The 18,717-nt window shown below is 45.3% G+C and overlaps 2 protein-coding genes and 1 pseudogene across 4 annotated transcripts in view; 1 reads left to right on the top strand and 2 right to left on the bottom strand.

The window, feature by feature from the left end:
- Positions 1–4,505, bottom strand: part of DNAJA3 (DnaJ heat shock protein family (Hsp40) member A3) — a 29,992-nt gene extending 25,487 nt beyond the window's left edge. For both annotated transcript variants that reach the window (XM_054589523.1, XM_054589524.1), the window contains exon 1: positions 4,273–4,505. In XM_054589523.1, coding sequence (XP_054445498.1) covers positions 4,273–4,483 — 211 coding nt within the window. In that variant the 5' untranslated portion in view covers positions 4,484–4,505. The remainder of the gene's footprint in view (positions 1–4,272) is intronic.
- A 5,386-nt stretch (positions 4,506–9,891) lies between these two features.
- On the bottom strand, positions 9,892–12,988 carry LOC129083290 (39S ribosomal protein L32, mitochondrial-like; annotated as a pseudogene).
- Positions 12,989–16,316: 3,328 nt separating this feature from the next.
- The window catches only part of CORO7 (coronin 7), a 58,213-nt gene continuing 55,812 nt past the window's right edge, over positions 16,317–18,717 (top strand). For both annotated transcript variants that reach the window (XM_054589519.1, XM_054589518.1), the window contains exon 1: positions 16,317–16,480. In XM_054589519.1, coding sequence (XP_054445494.1) covers positions 16,421–16,480 — 60 coding nt within the window. In that variant the 5' untranslated portion in view covers positions 16,317–16,420. The remainder of the gene's footprint in view (positions 16,481–18,717) is intronic.

The raw sequence follows: 18,717 nt of genomic DNA, 5'->3' as shown, positions 1-18,717 counted from the left end.
ATATGCAGAGTGACACTAACATGTTAAAGGATCACCAACCTCCCCACAGTGAGGAGATGGGATCAGTTTCTGCAGGGCAGGGGAGTGGGAGCTGTCCTATTGTTATGGGCTGAATTGTGTCCCCCATGTCTAAATTTGTAAGTTGAAGTCCTAACCTCCAGCACCTCAGAAGGTGACTATATTTGGTGATAGGATCTTTGAAACAATCCTGACAAAACACTGACCTTGGACTTCTAGCCTCCAGAACTAGAATAAAAAGAAAGTTTTGTTGCTTAAGCCACTCAGTTTATGGTACTTTGTTATGGCAGCCTTAGCAAACCAATATAGCTAGTATGTATTGCAGGATGTCTTGCAGCACCCCTGGCCAACTAGTTACCAGTAGCATTACCTACCCCTTCTCCCACCCCCAAGGTGACAGCTAAAAACCCCTCCAGACATTATCAAACATCCCTTGGAGGGTAAAAGTCACCCCACTGGCAACCCAATCTAAGAAGTTCAGGGAAGGTCTGCTAGGGCTTTTGCTGTTAAACTGTAGAAATTAGCTAGACTAAGGAGGGGTTTAAACCCATTCAGATCTATGCAGTTGTCCTGGCATTATTCATAAAAGCACACCCTTTCACTTTCAAAACTACCCTGTTTGGTGGCTAAATCATAAAATCACCTTTGGTTTAGAGGGAGTGATTCATTCCCATGCATTTCGGAACTGCAGGTACTAAACTAGGAACTGTGTGTGTGTGTGAGCGCATGTGTGTGCATACATATGTGCACACAAGTCTGTGTGTGGTGGTTGTGGTGATGGCAGAGGGGTGGTTAGAGATGATGATGATTAATGGGGCCTAGGAATAAACTGAGAGGCCTTTGAGCTATGCTAAGAGCCTGAATTTTATCCTGAGGGCAATACGTAGCCACTGCAAGTATTAAACAGGTATATGATCAGGTTTCCATGTGAAAGAGATCTCAAAAAAACAAAAAAGGAGGACTGAAACACTAAGTAGTGTTAATCTGAGCACAAAAGACAAACATTATAAAGCACATGGAGGAAGAGGGAAATATAAGGGATAATCAGACAGTAAAATGAGTAGCAATGGTCAGAACAGTTAAAATCAGAACCAGAAGAAAATCTATACCTGCAGTATCCCTGACAATTGTTTTCTGTTGCTGCACCCTAGACTTCCGGGAATGTGAAAAGCAGATAGTGTGGAAGCAGTAGGGGCTAAGAGACCACTGCTGTCTTTCTTTGGTCAGATTTGAGGAAAACGCTAGAGCTAAGAAAGCTCCAGTAATCATCTCCCTCTTTACTCAGGAATGAGCAGTTACCCTGTCCTGTTCCAGACTCTCCTTCCCATCCCTTCCAATCCAGGAGGAGGCTGGTGGTGGCAAAGGCTCTGGCAGCTGTAGCTTCAACATCATAAGCAGAGAATTTGAACTTGAGTTAGAATGGTGTAAAGCTGCATGGGATTAAAAGGAAATCACTTTTAACTATTACAAGTTTGATGACTTTTTAAGATTTTATTCCTTGGAGAGAGTGGAATGGAGGGAGAAAAAGGAGAGAAACATCGATGTACAAGAGATAAATAGATTGGTTGCCTCTAGCACACCACCAACCAAGGACCTGGCCCACAACCCAGGCATATGCCCTGACAGGGAATCAAACAGGTGATGTTTTGGTTCACAGGCCAGTGCTCAATCCACTGAGTCACACCAGCCAGGGCACGTTTGATGACTTTTGACAGCATCCAAAACATCAATGATTAGCAATGATTAGAAAGAGTTCATTAGGCAAATTTTCTGATATGACCAATAAATAAATGTCTTGTCCTTTTTAGAATAATCCAGAATAGGATGAGCCCCCAAGTCACTCCAAGAATGGCCAAACAACTGCCTTCTTTCTGTGCTTGGGAGAAAAGTTGAGTTTAAAGTGTTGTTTTTATGTCACCTAGTTGTATTACCTGATTTGAGATGAGATCACAGACCAACAGTTGGGAGCTACATTGATGACTTTAGATGTGGTATCAGAGTGCACCTTGAAGGATGCCACCTCTCACCTGATACAAAACATGACCATCTTAAGCTATGGACTCTCTTGGGAGAAAAGGATAGTTGACTGCAGTTCCTTAGTAATGGCTAGATACAAGACTCAGTATTTAATGCTTGTCTGTGTGTGTGTGTCTCTTACACAATTATCAAAAATCATCTCCAAACGTGTACGAATGTAATATGAACAAATTTAGCTAAACATTAGAAAATGTTAAGAAAATCCAAAAATGACTGCTTGTACTCATACTGAGAAATAGAGAATGACATCACTTCAAATAATCCTGAGGAAACCTGGGCAGGCTACTGCTTCATCCATGAGGAAATACAGATGGCAGAAAGAGAATTTAAAAATGGGATCACTTGGGAGGCAGGGGAAAGTGGTGATGGGAAGGTAGAGACAAATGTATTTGAACAATAAAAAAATAAATTTTTTTAAAAAATGGGATCACTTGACTGACATCACAGCCAATCTCATATCCCCACCCAGTACCTAAAACAGTGGCTGGCATATGACAGGCCCTCAATACATATCTGCAAATGAATAAATTTTCACAGTTAAGAGACTCAAAGGGATTAAATATCCTATTTTGCTGTGTGTAATGCACATTTTCTGCCCAAATTTTTGAGGAAAAATTAAGGATGTGCATTAAGCATGGGTAATGCCTGAAATACCTTGTACCAGCTGTGTTTTGTAATTATTTGTTACATAAAATATACCATATGTTCAAAAATAAATGCTAACATTTCCTTATAATACAAAAAACAAATATCTAAATGTAAATAAATTTAAAAACTGAATTAAAAAATTAAAACAAAAGATTTTTGTCCTGAAAGTCTGGGCCAAAAATGTGTGTGCATTAAACACGGCAAAATATGGGTAATTCACCCACGCTCAAACACACACTGGTGGAGGTGAGTTTGTTCACTCCACGAAGCAATCACAATACTAACTCTAATGATACTGCAAAGCTGGAACCCAATAGGAAATTACCTTGTCGGGGCCTTTTAATTAATCATCTTTCTAAGGTTACAGAGAGTAAATACCATTTGCACAAATTCCAAGGGACAGAACCAACTAGCACAATTTACGCACATGGTTGTTCAATGATGATTCCTCCTTCCTCCCCTCACGACAATAGAAGCCATTGAACACACATGAAAAACTATCATGGCTAAGCATCTAAAGGCTTAATAAATATTAATTCACTATCACCCACGCTATTAAGTAAGCAGGTTTTGAATTAAGGCTTTGCCACTTTTTAGCTTTGTGACATTCTACAAATTGTTTAACATCTAAGCTTCAGGTTTGGTTTTTTTTTTTTAATTTTTTAAAGTGTATTTACGTGTTTATTTTCAGAGAGAGGGGAAGGGAAGGAAACAATTCAATGTGTGGTTGCCTCTTGAGCACCCCGCACTGGGGACCTGGCCCACAACCCAGGCATGTGCCCTGACTGGGAATCGAACTGGCAACCTGCTACGTGGCAGGCCAACACTCAATCCACTGAGCCACACAAACCAGGACTAAGCCTCCGTTTTTTTTATCTACAAAATGGAATAACAACAGTGCCTACTATATGGAAATGTCCATGCCTGGTACATAGTAAGTGCTGAATAAATGTTTGCATTTTTATTAGTTATCAACTTAAGAGCTTCTAAAAGAGACTCTTCAGTGTAACCTTCAATTTACACCATGTGGTAGAAAGAGTGAAAGCTATGAAAATACAGCTCTGGATTTGGGACAACTCTTCTTAATGTAACCTTACGACCTTAGTCTAGACCTCAATTTCCCACTCTCTATAACAGGGATGACAATTCCCACCTTGCAGGGTGGTTGTTACCGCCAAGTGAGATGAGGCACAAAGTGCCTAGCACAAGAGCAGATGCTCACCGAACGGCAGCTACCTCTTCCCTTCCGCTACTGGCTAGAAGATGCAGGGAAGAGAAAAGAATAGGGATAAGGAGCAGCGGTAGCTCAGAAAAAGGCCTCCAGAAATGTTGACATAGAGGTGAAGGTTCATGGCCTACGAGGCATTTTACCCCAGCCACCGGGGACTCCATGCAGCTCCTGAGTAGCCACTAGGGCCCCTGTGCCTGCTGCTTGCCGGCCTCCCTAAGCAATTCCGCAATATACGTCGGAAAACGCCCTTCACCAGGCTACCCCAGTAACGGGAGCGAGGTGAATCAATCCCTTCCAGGCCTTGGAGCCCCGACTCTGGCGCTGGAGCCTGCCCTCACCTGTGAGGCTGACACCGGGTCTCAATGTCAGTAGCGCCCCAGGGCCGCGAGCTCCAAGGGAAGGCGCGAAGGTGGTAACGCTCAGCTTGCGGCCCAGCGACGCCCCCACCACGCCCCCCGTGGGCGGCCGAGCCCCTCTCCCCGCTGCAGCTGGCAGCCGAGAGGTTCCCACAGCCACCAGCAACCAGCGTGTGGAGCACCACGCCGCCATCTTGGCCGGGGGACACTGCGCCTGCGCCACCCGACTCCAGGAGGCCTCGCGAGGACAATTCGCGCAGAGTGCGTCGGCGCCTTGGAAAGGCCGGAGGCTGGGGAGGGAGGCCGCTGCGCGCGCAGAAACCCAAGCGTTGCGCACGCGCACGGGTACCTAATACGCTTTCTTAGTACGCACTATCCGAAGTGAGGTTTGCTCTGAAGGCAGCTGCGAGGTGTAGTTGACCTGGAGGACCTCGTACTTAAGTGCTGGTTGACCAGGACCGCACCTTATCTGTATAAGGACGTGGTCGAATGTAGCTTAATGTAACTGAGGTTCTCGGCAAGGGGAGGAACTACAAATCCTGGCGTGCATCGCGGCCGTCTGTGGCCCAGGTTCCAACATGCGGTGTGCAGCTTCCTTCCACTTGACCCTTTAAACTAATTGCGTGTTACTCACCAAGTGTCCGCACAAGGGGCCGGTGTCTCTTCTCTACTCCCAAAGTCTGACCTCAAGCTCACTTTCTCTGGCTGGTGTCCCACGCGGCGGACTTTGATCGCTCAGATTTCTCCTAAGCATGTTAGCCTCCAAACCTGTAGTGAACTTGCCGATAGTGGAGTAAGAGCCGAGTTTCCTCAAAACGCATTTAATAAACGTTGTGAGAATCTACTACGTGCCACGCACGTACTAGGATATTGGGGATACAGTGATGAAAGACATACCACACCTGCTGTGGAGGAGAAGAAAGATGAAGGGGCGGGGGGACTCCTCAGCAAGTAACAAGGAGATCACAGCAATGTAGTAGGTATGCGGTAGGTTACAGGAATACGGGTGAAGAGGTTTCTCACTGGGGTGTCAGCAAAGACATATGAGAGGTAACATTCCTGTAATGAAAAATGGGTCAAGTGTGGAGGGGGAAAATATTCCAAGTACCAAGATGTTCAAAAGCAGATGTCTAGAGATGGAAAGTGCTTGCCCTGTTTGCTTAAGCCCTAAACTTAGGGTGTGTGATGAAGTCAGAAAAGTAAACCCGGTCTGGTTAAATCTTGTAAAGGAGTTTCAACTTTCACACCTCCCATTGATGGGGGAACTCAAGAGTTAAAGATTTTAGCCTTAGCTATATAGTTGATAGGCTTAAGTAATTAAAGCCTGTGGAAAGCTGTTACTTCAGAAACTGGAATGCATAGCCTGCTTGATTCCAGTAGGTTGACAAGCAATTCTACCTTTGTGCCCCATGGAGTCTGCAAGCAAGTGGATGAAGATGGCATCTGGGCCATTGTGTTTCAGGTAGGGAAGCAGATAAATTGTTGATCAACAGCCCTCGTTGTTGTGGCTCAGTGGATTGAGGACCAGCCTGGGAAACTGAAAGGTCATGTGTCCATTCCCAGACAGGGCACATGCCTGGATTGCACCAGGTCCCTGGTTGGGGGTGTGTGAGAGGCAACCAGCTGATGTTTCTCTCTCTACGTCGATGTTTCTCTCTTTCTCTCTTCCCCTCTCTCTGAAAATAAATAAATAAAATCTTTAAAAAAAAGAATTGTTGATCAACAGATAAGAAGTACTAGGAAAATTACCGATGGATTGCAACTCATCTCATGAATCTTTTTTTCCAAACCCCTTACCTACCCTCTCTTGTTATAAAAAGGTCGACTTGAGATGAAATGTTAAGATAGGTTTTGAGGGTACATAACCCGCAGTCTTCTTAGCTTGTCAGCATCTGAATAAAGCGCCCATAAAGACTCAATCCTTGTCTCTACTTACTGGTTCTGGTAATGGCAGGCAGCACAAATGCCATCTTATCACATTTCACCTCTACCACCACATAGAAAGGGAACCTGAGGGTTCATGGATGGCTTTAAGATGATCTATTCTCTTTTTCCCTCTCCCCATTGTACATATTTTTGTGTATGTGCATGTTAATCCATAGCTTCCATCAATAAACTTCTCCACAGGTTCTGAGACTCAAAGGAGTTTAAAAACCACTGGCCCAGGCCCTGGTAGCTCAGTTGCTTAGAGGGGTGCCCACATACCCTATGGTTGCGGTTTTGATCTCCAGTCAGGGCACATGTAAGAATCAACCAATGAATGCATAAATAAGTGGAACAACAAATTGATGCTTCTCTCTCTCTCAAATCAATCAATTAAAAAAAACAACAAACACTAGCTCAGTGAAGAACAGTTACGAGGTTATTGTAAAATGCAAGGAATATTGAAAGTTTGGGCTAGAGGGGAAGAGTTGAGGGAGGGAGGGAGGGAGGGAGGGAGGGGGCGAGGGAAAATTGTGGGGGGTAGGCAGAGATATGTATTTGAAAAAATTAATTAATTTAAAAAAAGAAAGGAAGTTTGGGCTAGAGAACATAGAGCACTGATGTGAGCAAGGGACATTTTAGAGAAAAAATGAAAAAGGTGTAATGGGGTTGGAAATGGGGAAAAGAGCTCTTTTAATATACTTAACCAATATTTAAATGTTTCTAGCATAATGGTTAAGAGTATGAGCTTTGGAATCAGATTGCCTGGGACTGAATCCCAGCTCTGCCATTTATACCAGCCATATGTCTGTGGGCAACTCATTTGACCCCTCTGCTTCAGTTTCCTTTCTCTAAAATTGGGACATAATGCTCTGGCTGGATGACTCAGTTCAGTGGAGCATCATCCCATACACCAAAAGATAGGGAATTCAATTTCCAGTCAGGACACGTACCTAGGTTGCAGGTTCGAACCCAGGTTGTTGGACATGTATGGGAGGCAACCGATCAATGTTTCTTTTCTTTTTTTTTTTTTTTAGTCCTTTTTCCTTTTTGCTCAATCCCTCCACCTCCTAACTAGATGTTTCCTTCTCACATCAATGTTTCTTTCTTTCTCTCCCTTTCTCTCTCTCTAAAAAGAGCAATTAAAAAAAATCCTCAGGTGAGAATTAAAGAAAATTTTTTAATTAAAAAAATAAAATGGGGACATAACAGTAAATACCTCAAAGGATCATCTGAAGAGTGAGTTAATCCATGTAAAAGCTTCATATAGAATTTACCCATAGTAAATGCTCAATATATGTTAATCCGATGTGCCAGACTGCTGAACACTGAGAATACCAAGCAGAGCTCAGACACAGTTACTGCCCACAGGGAGCCCAAAGCCTAGGGGGAAAGCATATGGGAGGGTGCTGGTTGAGAAGTACAACTTTCAGGAATAAAAGCTGAGGAAAAGGGGCAAAGGGACTTGAATTTACCACCTCAGGGTGAGTTAGGAACTGGAGGAGTACTCACTAATATGCAAACTTTTTCAGTTTTGTAACTTCCTCATTTTTTTGTATTTTAGTTTCTCCCTCCCCCATCTGTTTCTGCAGGGTGATTTAAAAAAATTATTTAAAAATATTTGCAATTACAGTTGACATTCGATATTATTTTATATTAGTTTCAGGTGTACAGTTCCATTATGATTAACAGTAAAAATCCTCCAATTGAAAGGGGGTGTGCGTTCTTGTTTTAGGGAATAGCCAGAAGACTGATTATTCTTTCCTTTTAGGAAGGAGAGAACCCCAAGGGAATGGAATGGGTGACTACTAATGGACCCATCCCAGGCTTGTTGGAACAAACGAGTACACAGGCCACACCTACCCACACTCCCAGACTGAACATGTGTGTCTCTCCCCTTCCCCTGTCCTCTTCTCCAGGCTAAAGCCAAAAACTTGAGCTTTAAGGAAAAACAAATGTTACATGCAAAGGTCATACAGGTTTCTTAAACATCCTCCCTCTTCATTTTTCCTTTTAATGTTCCACTGGACCCTTCCTGCTCTCCTGCGGTAGTGAGATCTGGGGGAGCTAGTAGTAACTTTTAAGTATGCTCTACTCTGTAATATCCTACAGATACTGACCATCCAAGGTACAATGGGACTGGCCAAGTCCATGGCCAACCCATAGGATGGCTGCTCCCCTCCCCATGTGAGGAGCCCTTCCAGGGAGGGCAGAAGGTCCTCAGCCAGTTTCTCCAGAGGTAATAAAAGCTAATTCACGATTTCTCTAGTTGTAGCATTTCCGTTCCTTCCTGAAGGACTATGGGATGATTGCAAGGAGGTATGAAATGTGTAGCCCAGATGTTCCCAGACACGACATCTGCAGTGTGTGCAGTTCCCTACAGAAAGAGCAAATGAACTGTGACCTCCCCTCAGTTGCCTGGGTTTTCTGTGCTAATGATTTCCTAAAAGCCCTTTTAAATAAACTATAGGTGACTCCAGCTCGAAGCAAAATATTCTTCTGCCCAAACTAGCTTAAACTTAAGCAATGTTTTGCAAACCTGAAAAATGAAAGAAACTTTTTTTTCAAGGAAAAAACAAATCACAGACGCTGAAAATAAAGCTCTGGATCCTCTGGCAATCAGTAGACTACAGTGTGAAAAACATCACTTTAGAAAAGGGACAGGTTTTTTTTTATGAAACTGTCCTTTAGTTGTGAGTTATCATTTTGTGTTTCTGTTAAAATATTGTGCAAGTTACTGCAAAAAAAATTATTAGGTATAGTAAAACTTCAGAGCCCCAATAACACACGGGTACACCTCCATTTGAAAAACAACAAAATAATAATGGACAGTGCACTGTCATGCTGGCAAGGGAGAATTCTGAGGGTTTTACCAATTTTTGAAATATATTTTGTTGCATAATTGTTCATTTCCTATGCAGAGATAACTGCACATGCCTTTCTGCTCCAGCTCCTGAAATAAACAAGGCAGGGCTTACCTAAATGTTTTCAATGTGCATCATAATGAAGAAACATTTCAGGGGCATATAACTAAAGCTAAGGAATTTGTTGTTGTTCCTGAAGCTGGCTTCATCCATTCTGTGCTTGCAAAAATTCTGATTTATAGAAACCACTGACTTAGAGAAGATTAAGGGAATATTCTATTTAAAAAATGTATTTTCTTTGGTGTTAGCTTAAAATAAGAACACAACTTAAGGCTTTTGATGCTTTTGTGTGAGTTTTTTGCCCTCCTTCCTTGATGGTCAATGTTTTTGTCAATGTTTCTTCCTTCAGTTACATAAAGTGCTTTGAATTTTTTAGAATGAGTACTTCAGAACAATGGCCTCTTAAATATTTGTTTGTTATTAATTATTCTTGGAAACAGGCCCTGTGAAATCTAAATCATCCTGCCATGCACCAAGCTAACCAGACACCCTCATATTGCTAGCATCCACCTTTTAAGAGACTGCCTTTTAAGAATGAGAGTTATCTTCTTTTTTTCTTTTTTTCCCTCTACATAAACATTTTCAGACTTTATTCCTGATATATCTTCAAATTATTCGTACAAAACTGCTTATGAAGAATGCTTTTAGTTACATTGATGATTTTAAAATAGGCACAAAACATTAAAGACAAAGAATCTCTCTCTTTTCCAGGAGGAATGTTTTGTGTTGTTATACCGTTTAAATATCTCTGGTGTCAATTCTGGGTGAACCAGGATGGTCACTTCCTGTCTTGTTCAATGATACTCTTGCCCTGATCTTGTTCAGAGGATCTCTCTCTCATGTACAGCACCATGGCCTCTATTGTAGGAGCCTTCAAGGGGCCCCCTTTTTGTTTCCCTATCTGTCTTCTTATTTCTGCAGTCTCCTTGCACACCTTCTCATAGCAATATCCACAAAGGACACGTTTCTCTTTCAGGTGACCACGTTCAGGACAAATGTCTATGTTGTTCTTACCTTTAATAAGCTTCTGAGGATTTCTTCAGTTAACTTCAATGCTGTGTCTGTTTTGGGGCACCAGCATTCAAAAGATACTATCTAAAAAGGCTGGAAGTCTCCTCACTTCCATTAATATCATTTGCTGGTTCTGTAAATGTAGTTGGACCTTGGACCGCTAATGCTGGTCCCCATGGAGGGCTGGAAAGGCCTGGCCTGCACTCCTGAAGTTTCTGCTGCAGTAGCCCCCGACAGGCCTGGAGGAGTTGGGCTATCGGCCATGGGGGAACCACCAGCATGACAGCCAACTGAGTTGTATCTTCCAGGGTCCTTAGAGACAATGAAGTGAAATTACTAGAAGCCTAAAGGAACAAAGCTGGTAATTCATAGGCTCATGGGACTGGAAGGAATCTTAGAGGATGTCAGTTCAGCTTTGCAATTCATGAAATAATTTATTCTGCTCAAGTTTGCAGCAGCCTTAGAGCTCTGAAGTCTGTATTAAAAACAATCATTCTCTCAAGCCAGAATAGATTAGGGAACATGTGAGATGGTCACTTTCTGGGTCTTCACTCTCCTTTTGATACAAGAGACCTGGTAAGATTACTGGGGAGGCACAGGAAGGGGACATAGGAAAAAGTTGCCTGAGGCAATGATAAACAGCCTAGGGCAGAATTGGCTGAGAAGCTGAAGGCCTCTGGTGGGCATGGAATTATGGGCCAGAAGATTTAAACAGAAGGAAGGCAGAGACTGTCTCTCTCGCTCTTCCTTAAGGATGCCTGGATGACTGTGCTGTAGCTGCCTGCATTTCCCAAAGATGGTTTTTTAAATGGGAGAAGGAACTGAGTACAGTCTAGAATTGGTCTGTCCTGGCAGGGGGTGGCAGGGTTATTTTTCTTTGGGTGTTCCAAAGGGGACAGGATCTGAGGCAGAAGCCTGCAATTCTTCCAAAATTATGTAGCTTTTGTATCTTAAGTTGTTTTAGTTTGTAAACTAACCTTATAGAAATAAGATAATTAAAAACTAACAGGCGGAATGATAGGGGAACTCAAGAGTTAAAAGATTTTATCCTTGATTGATAGGCTTAAGTGACTAATGCATGTGGAAAGCGGTTATTTCAAAATTGTGTAGCTTTTGAGTAATGACTCCTTTCCTTTTTTACCAAAGCTCTACCTCCAGAATTTGGTCTAGAAGGTAACGATGGGGAGCAGGACCCCATTTGCTGTTTGGTAATATTTCTGGCCCTTCCTTCTCCCCTGCTGTGGAGCTCAGGTTGGTCACTGTTGAAATGGGAAAGATGACACTCTGCAACTCTCCTTCTACCAGTCCTCAGTTTATAGAAATACAGTCACATGATATAGCACAGCCAGGTCATAGCTTCTCTCTCCTGGGAGAGATTAGGGGTCACAGACCCAGGAACCATGGCCAGGGAGATAAAGTGTGTCAACATAAGAAACATTCACATTTGTAAGAATATTTGTGAGCTTATTTGCGCCAAACTGATGACAATTGCTGGGAAGCAAAATCTCAATGGTTTGAGAAATGTTCTAAGAATGGCAGTTTAACACTTTGTTTTATACATTACAATCAAAGGAGGAGACGTAAGGGGGTTACAGGAAATCTACTGGTGATAGCTTAGGGAGGCGGGAGAAAGCAAATTGGGGAAATCTCTGGGATTGGATAAAAAGTAAAATGATAAACACACACTTGTATATTGGTGGGTATATCATAGTTAACAATGAACATTTACAGCATATAGAGATAGTTTGTGAGAGAACAAGATAGCAATGAGGGGTTCTAGTGGTCTCTGCTCTCGTGGGAGATTGTGCCCTGAGGGGTCTGGAAAAATGGAGTATCTTGACATTCCAAAGGTTTATTAACTTAGATGCAAAAACAGACGGGCTCAGTTACAGTAAAGAATGACCTTTGTTAGAGAAAGATATCGGCCTAGGACAGGGCCATGAACTGCTTTTAGTTAATAAGTGGTAATTTCAGCTTACCCTTTGTGGGTACTTTAGGTCACTGAGTTTGTAAGGCTCTCATGTAGGCCTCCCCTGAGTTTGTCAGGTTTAGTGTGTCGCCCCTTTTCTTCCACAAGGATATAGGGGCCAAGTGTAAGATGACAGGAAGCAGTGAGGCTGCGGTAAATGAAAAAGCATGCTTTAAAGGTGTTGAGTGCTTCTCAGCTCCAGCCCATTTTAGCTATGTCGGGCTGTGGACCCAACATTGCCAAATCTTTGTCTTTCAAGAAAGGCTGAAATCCAAACTTTTAGGAAATGTCCCAATTTTTAAGACACTTTGTGAACCAACTAAAACATCTGTGGACCAGATTTAGCCCATGGCATGTCCCTCTGTTACTTCTGGCGTTTAAAGGCTTTCTCACTTGTTGTGCCCATTTAGGTCTATCTGACATAATGGTAGATTTTTAAAAAAATGAATTCAGTGATAACAATGAAGTGAAATACAGCAAATTTTGTAGGTTTACATGAACTTTGCAATAGTTGTATAGTTGATTAATATTTAAAAAAATTTTTTTCTTAAAAGGTGACGTACACTCCCACTGCTTCACTTGATTAACCTTAAAAAAAATAAAAGGGAGGAGGGGACCTGGCCCCAAGTGGGTCTCCTTAGGGCCATCTGCAGTGTGTGGGTTCTTCATGGAGATTTTACAACAGAAGTCCAGGTGACTATGAAAGTACATTTATTAAAGCTGGAGACAGGAGAACAAGGAAGAGCTTAGCATAGAGGAAGCAACAGGAGAGCCCAGTCTGGGTTCCCTACACTCACTGGGAAGTCAGAGACAAGGAGGCTTTGGGGACAAATTCAGGGGCTAGGCTAGGGACAAGCTGTCTGATGCCCATTGCTTTAGAGTTTAGGAGACCCGTGTCTGTTAAGAATGAAGTTGGGGAAGAAGGGAAAGGGAATGGAACGGGAGAGCTCATGTGCTCGGTCCTTTGTCTTGAGGCTTTTATCTCTCTGGCAGGAAGGAATCTTAGGGAAGGTCTTGGAGGGTTTCAGCAGAATAGTCCTCTGTTCTCCAGGTGTGTCCTTTCAGTGTCATGGTCTCCCCTGATTGGTCAGTGGCAGGGTCTTCAGTCATTGCAGTTGGTTCTGATATCGCCCAGCTGGTTTTTGCTGCTTTTTTGGGCCTGGAGCTGAAACACAACTGAGGCCTAGATATTATCTCTTAGATGTTATCTCCAGGGAAGAAAGGCCTGGGGAGAAGAGGTTACTCTGGGGGTGAGGTCCTTGTTTCCCCAGTTTTGCCCCCTACCAGGCACTCAGGGGCCTTCCACCCTGGTGGACATCTGCACCTGGCTGTAATTGCTCAGATCTTGTGTTCAGCCATCTGCCCCAGTTTCCCAATGCCACTTGCCGTGGAATTTCCTAGGTTCTTACTATCCTGTCTCACAGGTGACTATGAGGTTATGTTTATTAAAGCTAGGGACAGTGAAGCAAGGAAGGGCTTAGATAGAAGACGCAACAGAAGAGCCCAGGCTGGGTTACCTAAGCTCATTGGAAAGCCAGAGACAAGGAGGCCTTAGGGACAGGTTCAGGGGATAAGTCATAGACAAGCTGCCAGATGCCCATTGCCTTAGAGTTTAGGAGATGCATGCCCATGAAGAAACAAGTGGGTGAGGGGAAGAAAGGAAAGGGAATGGTACTGGCTTGTCCCCAGAGGGAGAGCATGCATGCCCTGCGTCCTTTGTCTTGAGGCATTTATCTGTTTCTTGCGGGTGGGAATCTTAGGGGAGGTCTTGAGGAAGGATGGTAAGAAGCTAGGAAAATTCCTGGGCAGGTGGAATGGGGAAACTGAGACAAGAAAATTAAACGTGGCCAAACACTTTGAGGAACTTGTAGTCGACTGGTGAATTGCAAGCTTATCTCCCCTAGCCAAGGACACTTGAGAGTGAATGGTTTATACCTGTCCTCCCTAATCAAAAAATACGTAGCTTAAATCTCCCTGATCTGGGAAATGAAGAACAGAGACCCAGTTATGTCATTCATGCCAGCTAAACCCAAGGACAAATGAAGTCAGAGGGACAAATAACAAAAAAACCATTAAAAGCCAGACAGACTTATCCTGGCTGGTGTGGCTTATTGGACTGAGTGCCAGCTTTTGAACCAAAAGGTTGGTGGTTCAATTCCTGGTCAGGGCCCATGAAGAGGTTACCCTGAGTTTTGGGCTAGGTTCCCAGTTGGGGGTGTCTGGGAGGCAGCCAAGTGATTGTCTCTTCTTGCACATTGAAGTTTCTCTCCCTCTCTCTCCCCCTTCGCTTATCTCTAAAAAATATATAAAAAAAAAATCTTTTTTAAAAAAGCCAGACAAACTCAAGATAAAAGTAAAGCAATAGACCAAAAAATATTCCCCAAACCCCCATGTGCTCATTTTGATGCATCAGCATATCAAAAAATGCACCTGGAAAGCTAATGAATATTCTGCTGAAACCCTCTCCTAAGATTCTCACCCACAAAAAAAAAAAAAAAAAAAAAAAAAAGATAAAAAGCCCTCAGAACAAAAACACAGTGCAGGCTCACTCTAGAGCATGCCCATGCCCCTTATGAGGCATGAACTTTTTATTTTTTCCTAAAGTGTAAGGGTCTCAAGACTTGCAGCCAGGGGTGCAGTGGGCACCAGCAGCTTGACCTGGGCTTACCTCCTGATCTCTGACCCCCTTTTTCTCTGACTTCCAGGTGAACTAACAGCAGCCCTGCCTTAGCTCACTCCTTTCCTATAACTTTTCCAGAGAGCCAAAGCAGCCTCTCCTAGGCTCTCTCCTGTTATTTCTTCCACCCTAAGTTTTTCCTTTGTTTCACTATCCACAGCCTTAATAAATGTATTCTCAAAATTACCTGCACTCATGCTGTGAAATCTTTCCTACACAAAGTCAAGAACCTACACACTACAGGCTGGCCTACACACTACAGACCCATTCTGGGTAGTGCCTATTGGGTAACAGTCTCAGGAGAGGGTTTTAATAGGCTATTCATCAGCTCTCCAGTTGTGCCCTCTCAGGGTCATGGTCTTCCTTGATTGGTCAGTGACAGAGCAGGAGGTGTTTAGTTGTTGCATTTGGTTCTGGCCTTGCCCACCTGGTTTTGCTGCTTTTCTGGGCCTGGAACTGAAATACAAGTGAGTCTTAGATGTTATCTCCAGGCAGGAAAGTTTACCCTGGGGGTGAGGTCCTTGTTTTCCCAGTTTTGCCCCCCTCCTTGCCCCACCCAGCCAGGCCCCACCAAGCACTCAGGGGCCTTCTGCCCTGGTGAACATCTGCACCTGGCTATAAATTGCTCTGCCATTATGTTCAGCTATCGGTCTCAGTTTCCCTATTCCACTTGCCAAGGAATGTTCCTAGCTTCTTACTTCAGACTCAAAAGCATATTCTGGAACCACCGAGTCAATTTTTAGAGAAATGCTTCTGCAATTAATGGCCCCAGGTAAAACAAATAGTCTTTTTTTCCTCCTGAGTCACCCCTAGACCAAGCAAACAACGGCCTTGAGCACATTTGCTGTTTAATGGATTCTGCGTTGCCCTTATCTTTCACCCTTTCAGCTTACTTGTAAATGATACATTGATTTCCTTAGAGGAGTTATGTCTCACTGCACCCAAGGCCTGCAGTCAAGACAGGCCCTAAAAAAGGGATGCTGAAGGCCCCACCCCTCCCGCAGAGACCACCTGGCCATAGAAGGGTGGGTGTGATGCAGAGGCTTTAGGGTAGACCCCATGGACAAGGGTTTGAGTCAGACCCGAGCTCGCGTTCCCCGCTAACACTCACTACCTGTGCGACTAGGACCAGTGGCTCCTCACCATGACTTCTGTACTTGAAATGGATGGAGTTAGTTCATTCCTGCCGTCTCTCCTCCTCAAGCAGAACACGCTAAGCCCCGCCCCGCCCCGCCCCGCCCCTCCGGAAGCCTCTTGGGGCAAATCCCTGCACACAAAGTCGCGGCCTTTGCCCCTAGCTCCTACGCCGGCACCGTTCGGCATCTGGCTGAGGACGCACTGCACGCGATTCTCCCACTTGTTATGTAGGCCCCTTCACCAAGTCGGCCTGGTTTCCCCGGGCACTCCAGTAGCGATTGGGTGGGGCAGTCGGCACACGCGGAGGTAGAGTAGCCGGGGGCGGAGCCCAGCGGGCCGGAGAGGGCTGTGATTGGCTGGGGTATGTCAGGGCGTGGCTAGGATGGGCCTCGGGTGGAGCTGGAGGCCGGGGGAGTCGTGGCTGTTGGCTGTGCACCTGAGGGCCGACGCTTCGGTCCTGAAAGCTGCGTTTCCGGGGTCCCAGTCGCCATGAGCCGCTTCAAAGTATCCAAGTTCCGGCACACGGAAGCCCGGCTGCCTCGCCGTGAGGTGAGCCTGGCCCGCGGGCCCTGCGCCCCCCGTTTCCTCCCGGGACCCTGCGCGTCGATCCCCGAGCCAGCCTGTTCGGAGTCTCTCCCTTCAGGCCCGGGACTGGCGCCCGGGCCTCCCCGTCACTGCCCAGCAGGCAGTGCCTGCAGCTCCTGGGAGGCTCTATGGCCGCTCCGTGAGCCCCGCTGTCGGTCGGGACGCCCCCCTGGCCCCAGGACCCCCGAGGCCGCGCAGCCCGCTCGGCCGAGCCAAGGCCTGAGGCCCGCAAGGGCTTCCCGGCTTCCGGTCGGCCTCGCCGGGAGCCGCGGCTCGGCAGATGCTGGCGCCGGCTCCTTCTCCCTGCCGCCCCGATCGTCGCTGCCCGGGGCTGGCGTCTGAGAAAGACGCCCCTTTCTGCCCTGATCTTGGCGAGCCCGGCTCTTGTCAACGGGAGGGGGTGAGCTGCTCGGCCAGAGGGGCCCCTCTTTCTCGCGTTTCCGCCGGCGCTTCCTCCTCTCGCAGCTAGCTGTTCCCTTACTTGGGGTGATACTGCCAGGGGCTGGGTGGGGCTTGAGGAAGCCCGAGGAGGTGGAGTCCAGGAGTACGGAGGGGCTGCTCGGGCCCCTGAAGCGCAGCTGGCCTGATGAGGAGTGACCCTCAGAGATGATGCTACCCCTGGTCAGCCGCTCCCCCTGGTATTTGGAAGGCCTGGCAGTGTATTCCAATAAGTGGGCCTAGCAAATGACCCTGTCTAGTGACTCTCAGAAGCCAACGCACGCCAGGGCTGCCAGCACGCAGCCCAGGCCAGAAGCCCGGTTTTCGTCCAATGGACAGTATTTTCTCTGAACCTCTCATGTGCAGTGCCTAGCTGCTGGAGCCACAACAGTGAATGGGACAGCACTTTCCTTTCTCTGGTGCCTACAGCCTCATGAAGGAGACAGCCAACAAGCAGACAGGCATGCGAGGACATTTCAAGTTGTAATAAATGCCTTGAATAACAAGGGTAGGGTATTGGGATGGAGATGGACAACGAAGTGGAAGTTAATTTCATCAGGGTGGTGGGGGCAGGCTGGTGGGAGGAAGTTACATTTAAGCTGAGGCCAGAAGGGTGAGAAGCAGCCAGCTAAAGGAAATGTGGGGTCAGAAAGTGCCTGATGGATGAATGGAAAGTGGCCGTGGTGGATGGAAGGTAGTGATGGGGCAGCATGGTGTCGGTGAGTCAAGAGTGATCCTGCAGAATCCAAAGACCACAGGAAGTTGGCTTTTATTCTAAGTGGAGTGGGGAGTGGTGCTCAGATTTGCATTGAGATCATCCCTCAGTGCAGTAAGTATTGCTTGGAAAGGTCTGGAGTGTCCTTGAGGGGCCCTGGGGCTTGTTCCTTGGTGGTCCTCAGACCTGCAAGGTAAATAGACAGGCATGAAAACACGGATTACAGAGAGAATTTACAACAGTTTATGTTAGGGAAATGGGAGAACAGGTGACCTGTTCTTTTTAAAGATATTTTATGTCACTGTATTTGTACCATAAACATGAAGCAGAAGGGAAAAATAACACAAGACAACAATGCTCTATCCAAGGCAGGTAAGTATTGAAAATGAAACTTGGGTGGTTGAAGTGGTTTCCAGGACGCTGGGTGGTGGGCTGGGAAATAAGAGTGCTTGATTTTTGAGTAGCAGGAAAGAGTGTTGAATGATGCTTTAATATCAACAAAAAACATGTGGACCTCGCTGATCTTAGTTTCAGAAAAAGTGCTTCTCTGCCCCTCCGGGTGTGGGGTGTTAACATTATCACCTTTTCTTGGTGTTGTGTTGTTCACTCATCTATGGCATTTCATGAAAAGGCCTTGATTTTACTCTTCTCTGGGTTTGGGTGTTTTCTCTTGATGTTTGGAGGAGACCTCTGGACTCAGGTGGAGGTCTTCAGCAATACAGTTGAGCAAGTTGAGTCTGTCTTCTGTCTAGGTGCTCAGTTCTCCGTTCTCTGCTTCTCTCTACCCCTTTTAACAGAAACAACACACACGTGAGTGAACACTACCCAGTTAGCTCCTTGACTTCATTCAGCCTGAGCTTCCTTTTTTTCAGCTCCCCCCTCCCTTATTGGAAAACTGATTTAATAAGCAAATCCAGCCCCTTTATGACTTAGGTTATTATTTCAAGAAACATTTTGCATTTTCTGAGAGATCATGTGAGTGGGGATAGGGTTTGATCCAAAGGAATGCATCTCTAATGGTGCCGCTTTAAGGTTCCCTGAATCACAC

The sequence above is a fragment of the Pteronotus mesoamericanus genome, unplaced genomic scaffold, assembly GCF_021234165.1.
Source record: "Pteronotus mesoamericanus isolate MK-2021 breed Mesoamerican mustached bat unplaced genomic scaffold, CSHL_Meso_final scaffold_167, whole genome shotgun sequence".
In the NCBI taxonomy this organism is placed as follows: Eukaryota; Metazoa; Chordata; class Mammalia; order Chiroptera; family Mormoopidae; genus Pteronotus; species Pteronotus mesoamericanus.
The sequence above is the reverse complement of the archived record's forward strand: the minus strand, read 5'-3'. Positions and strand labels throughout refer to the sequence as shown.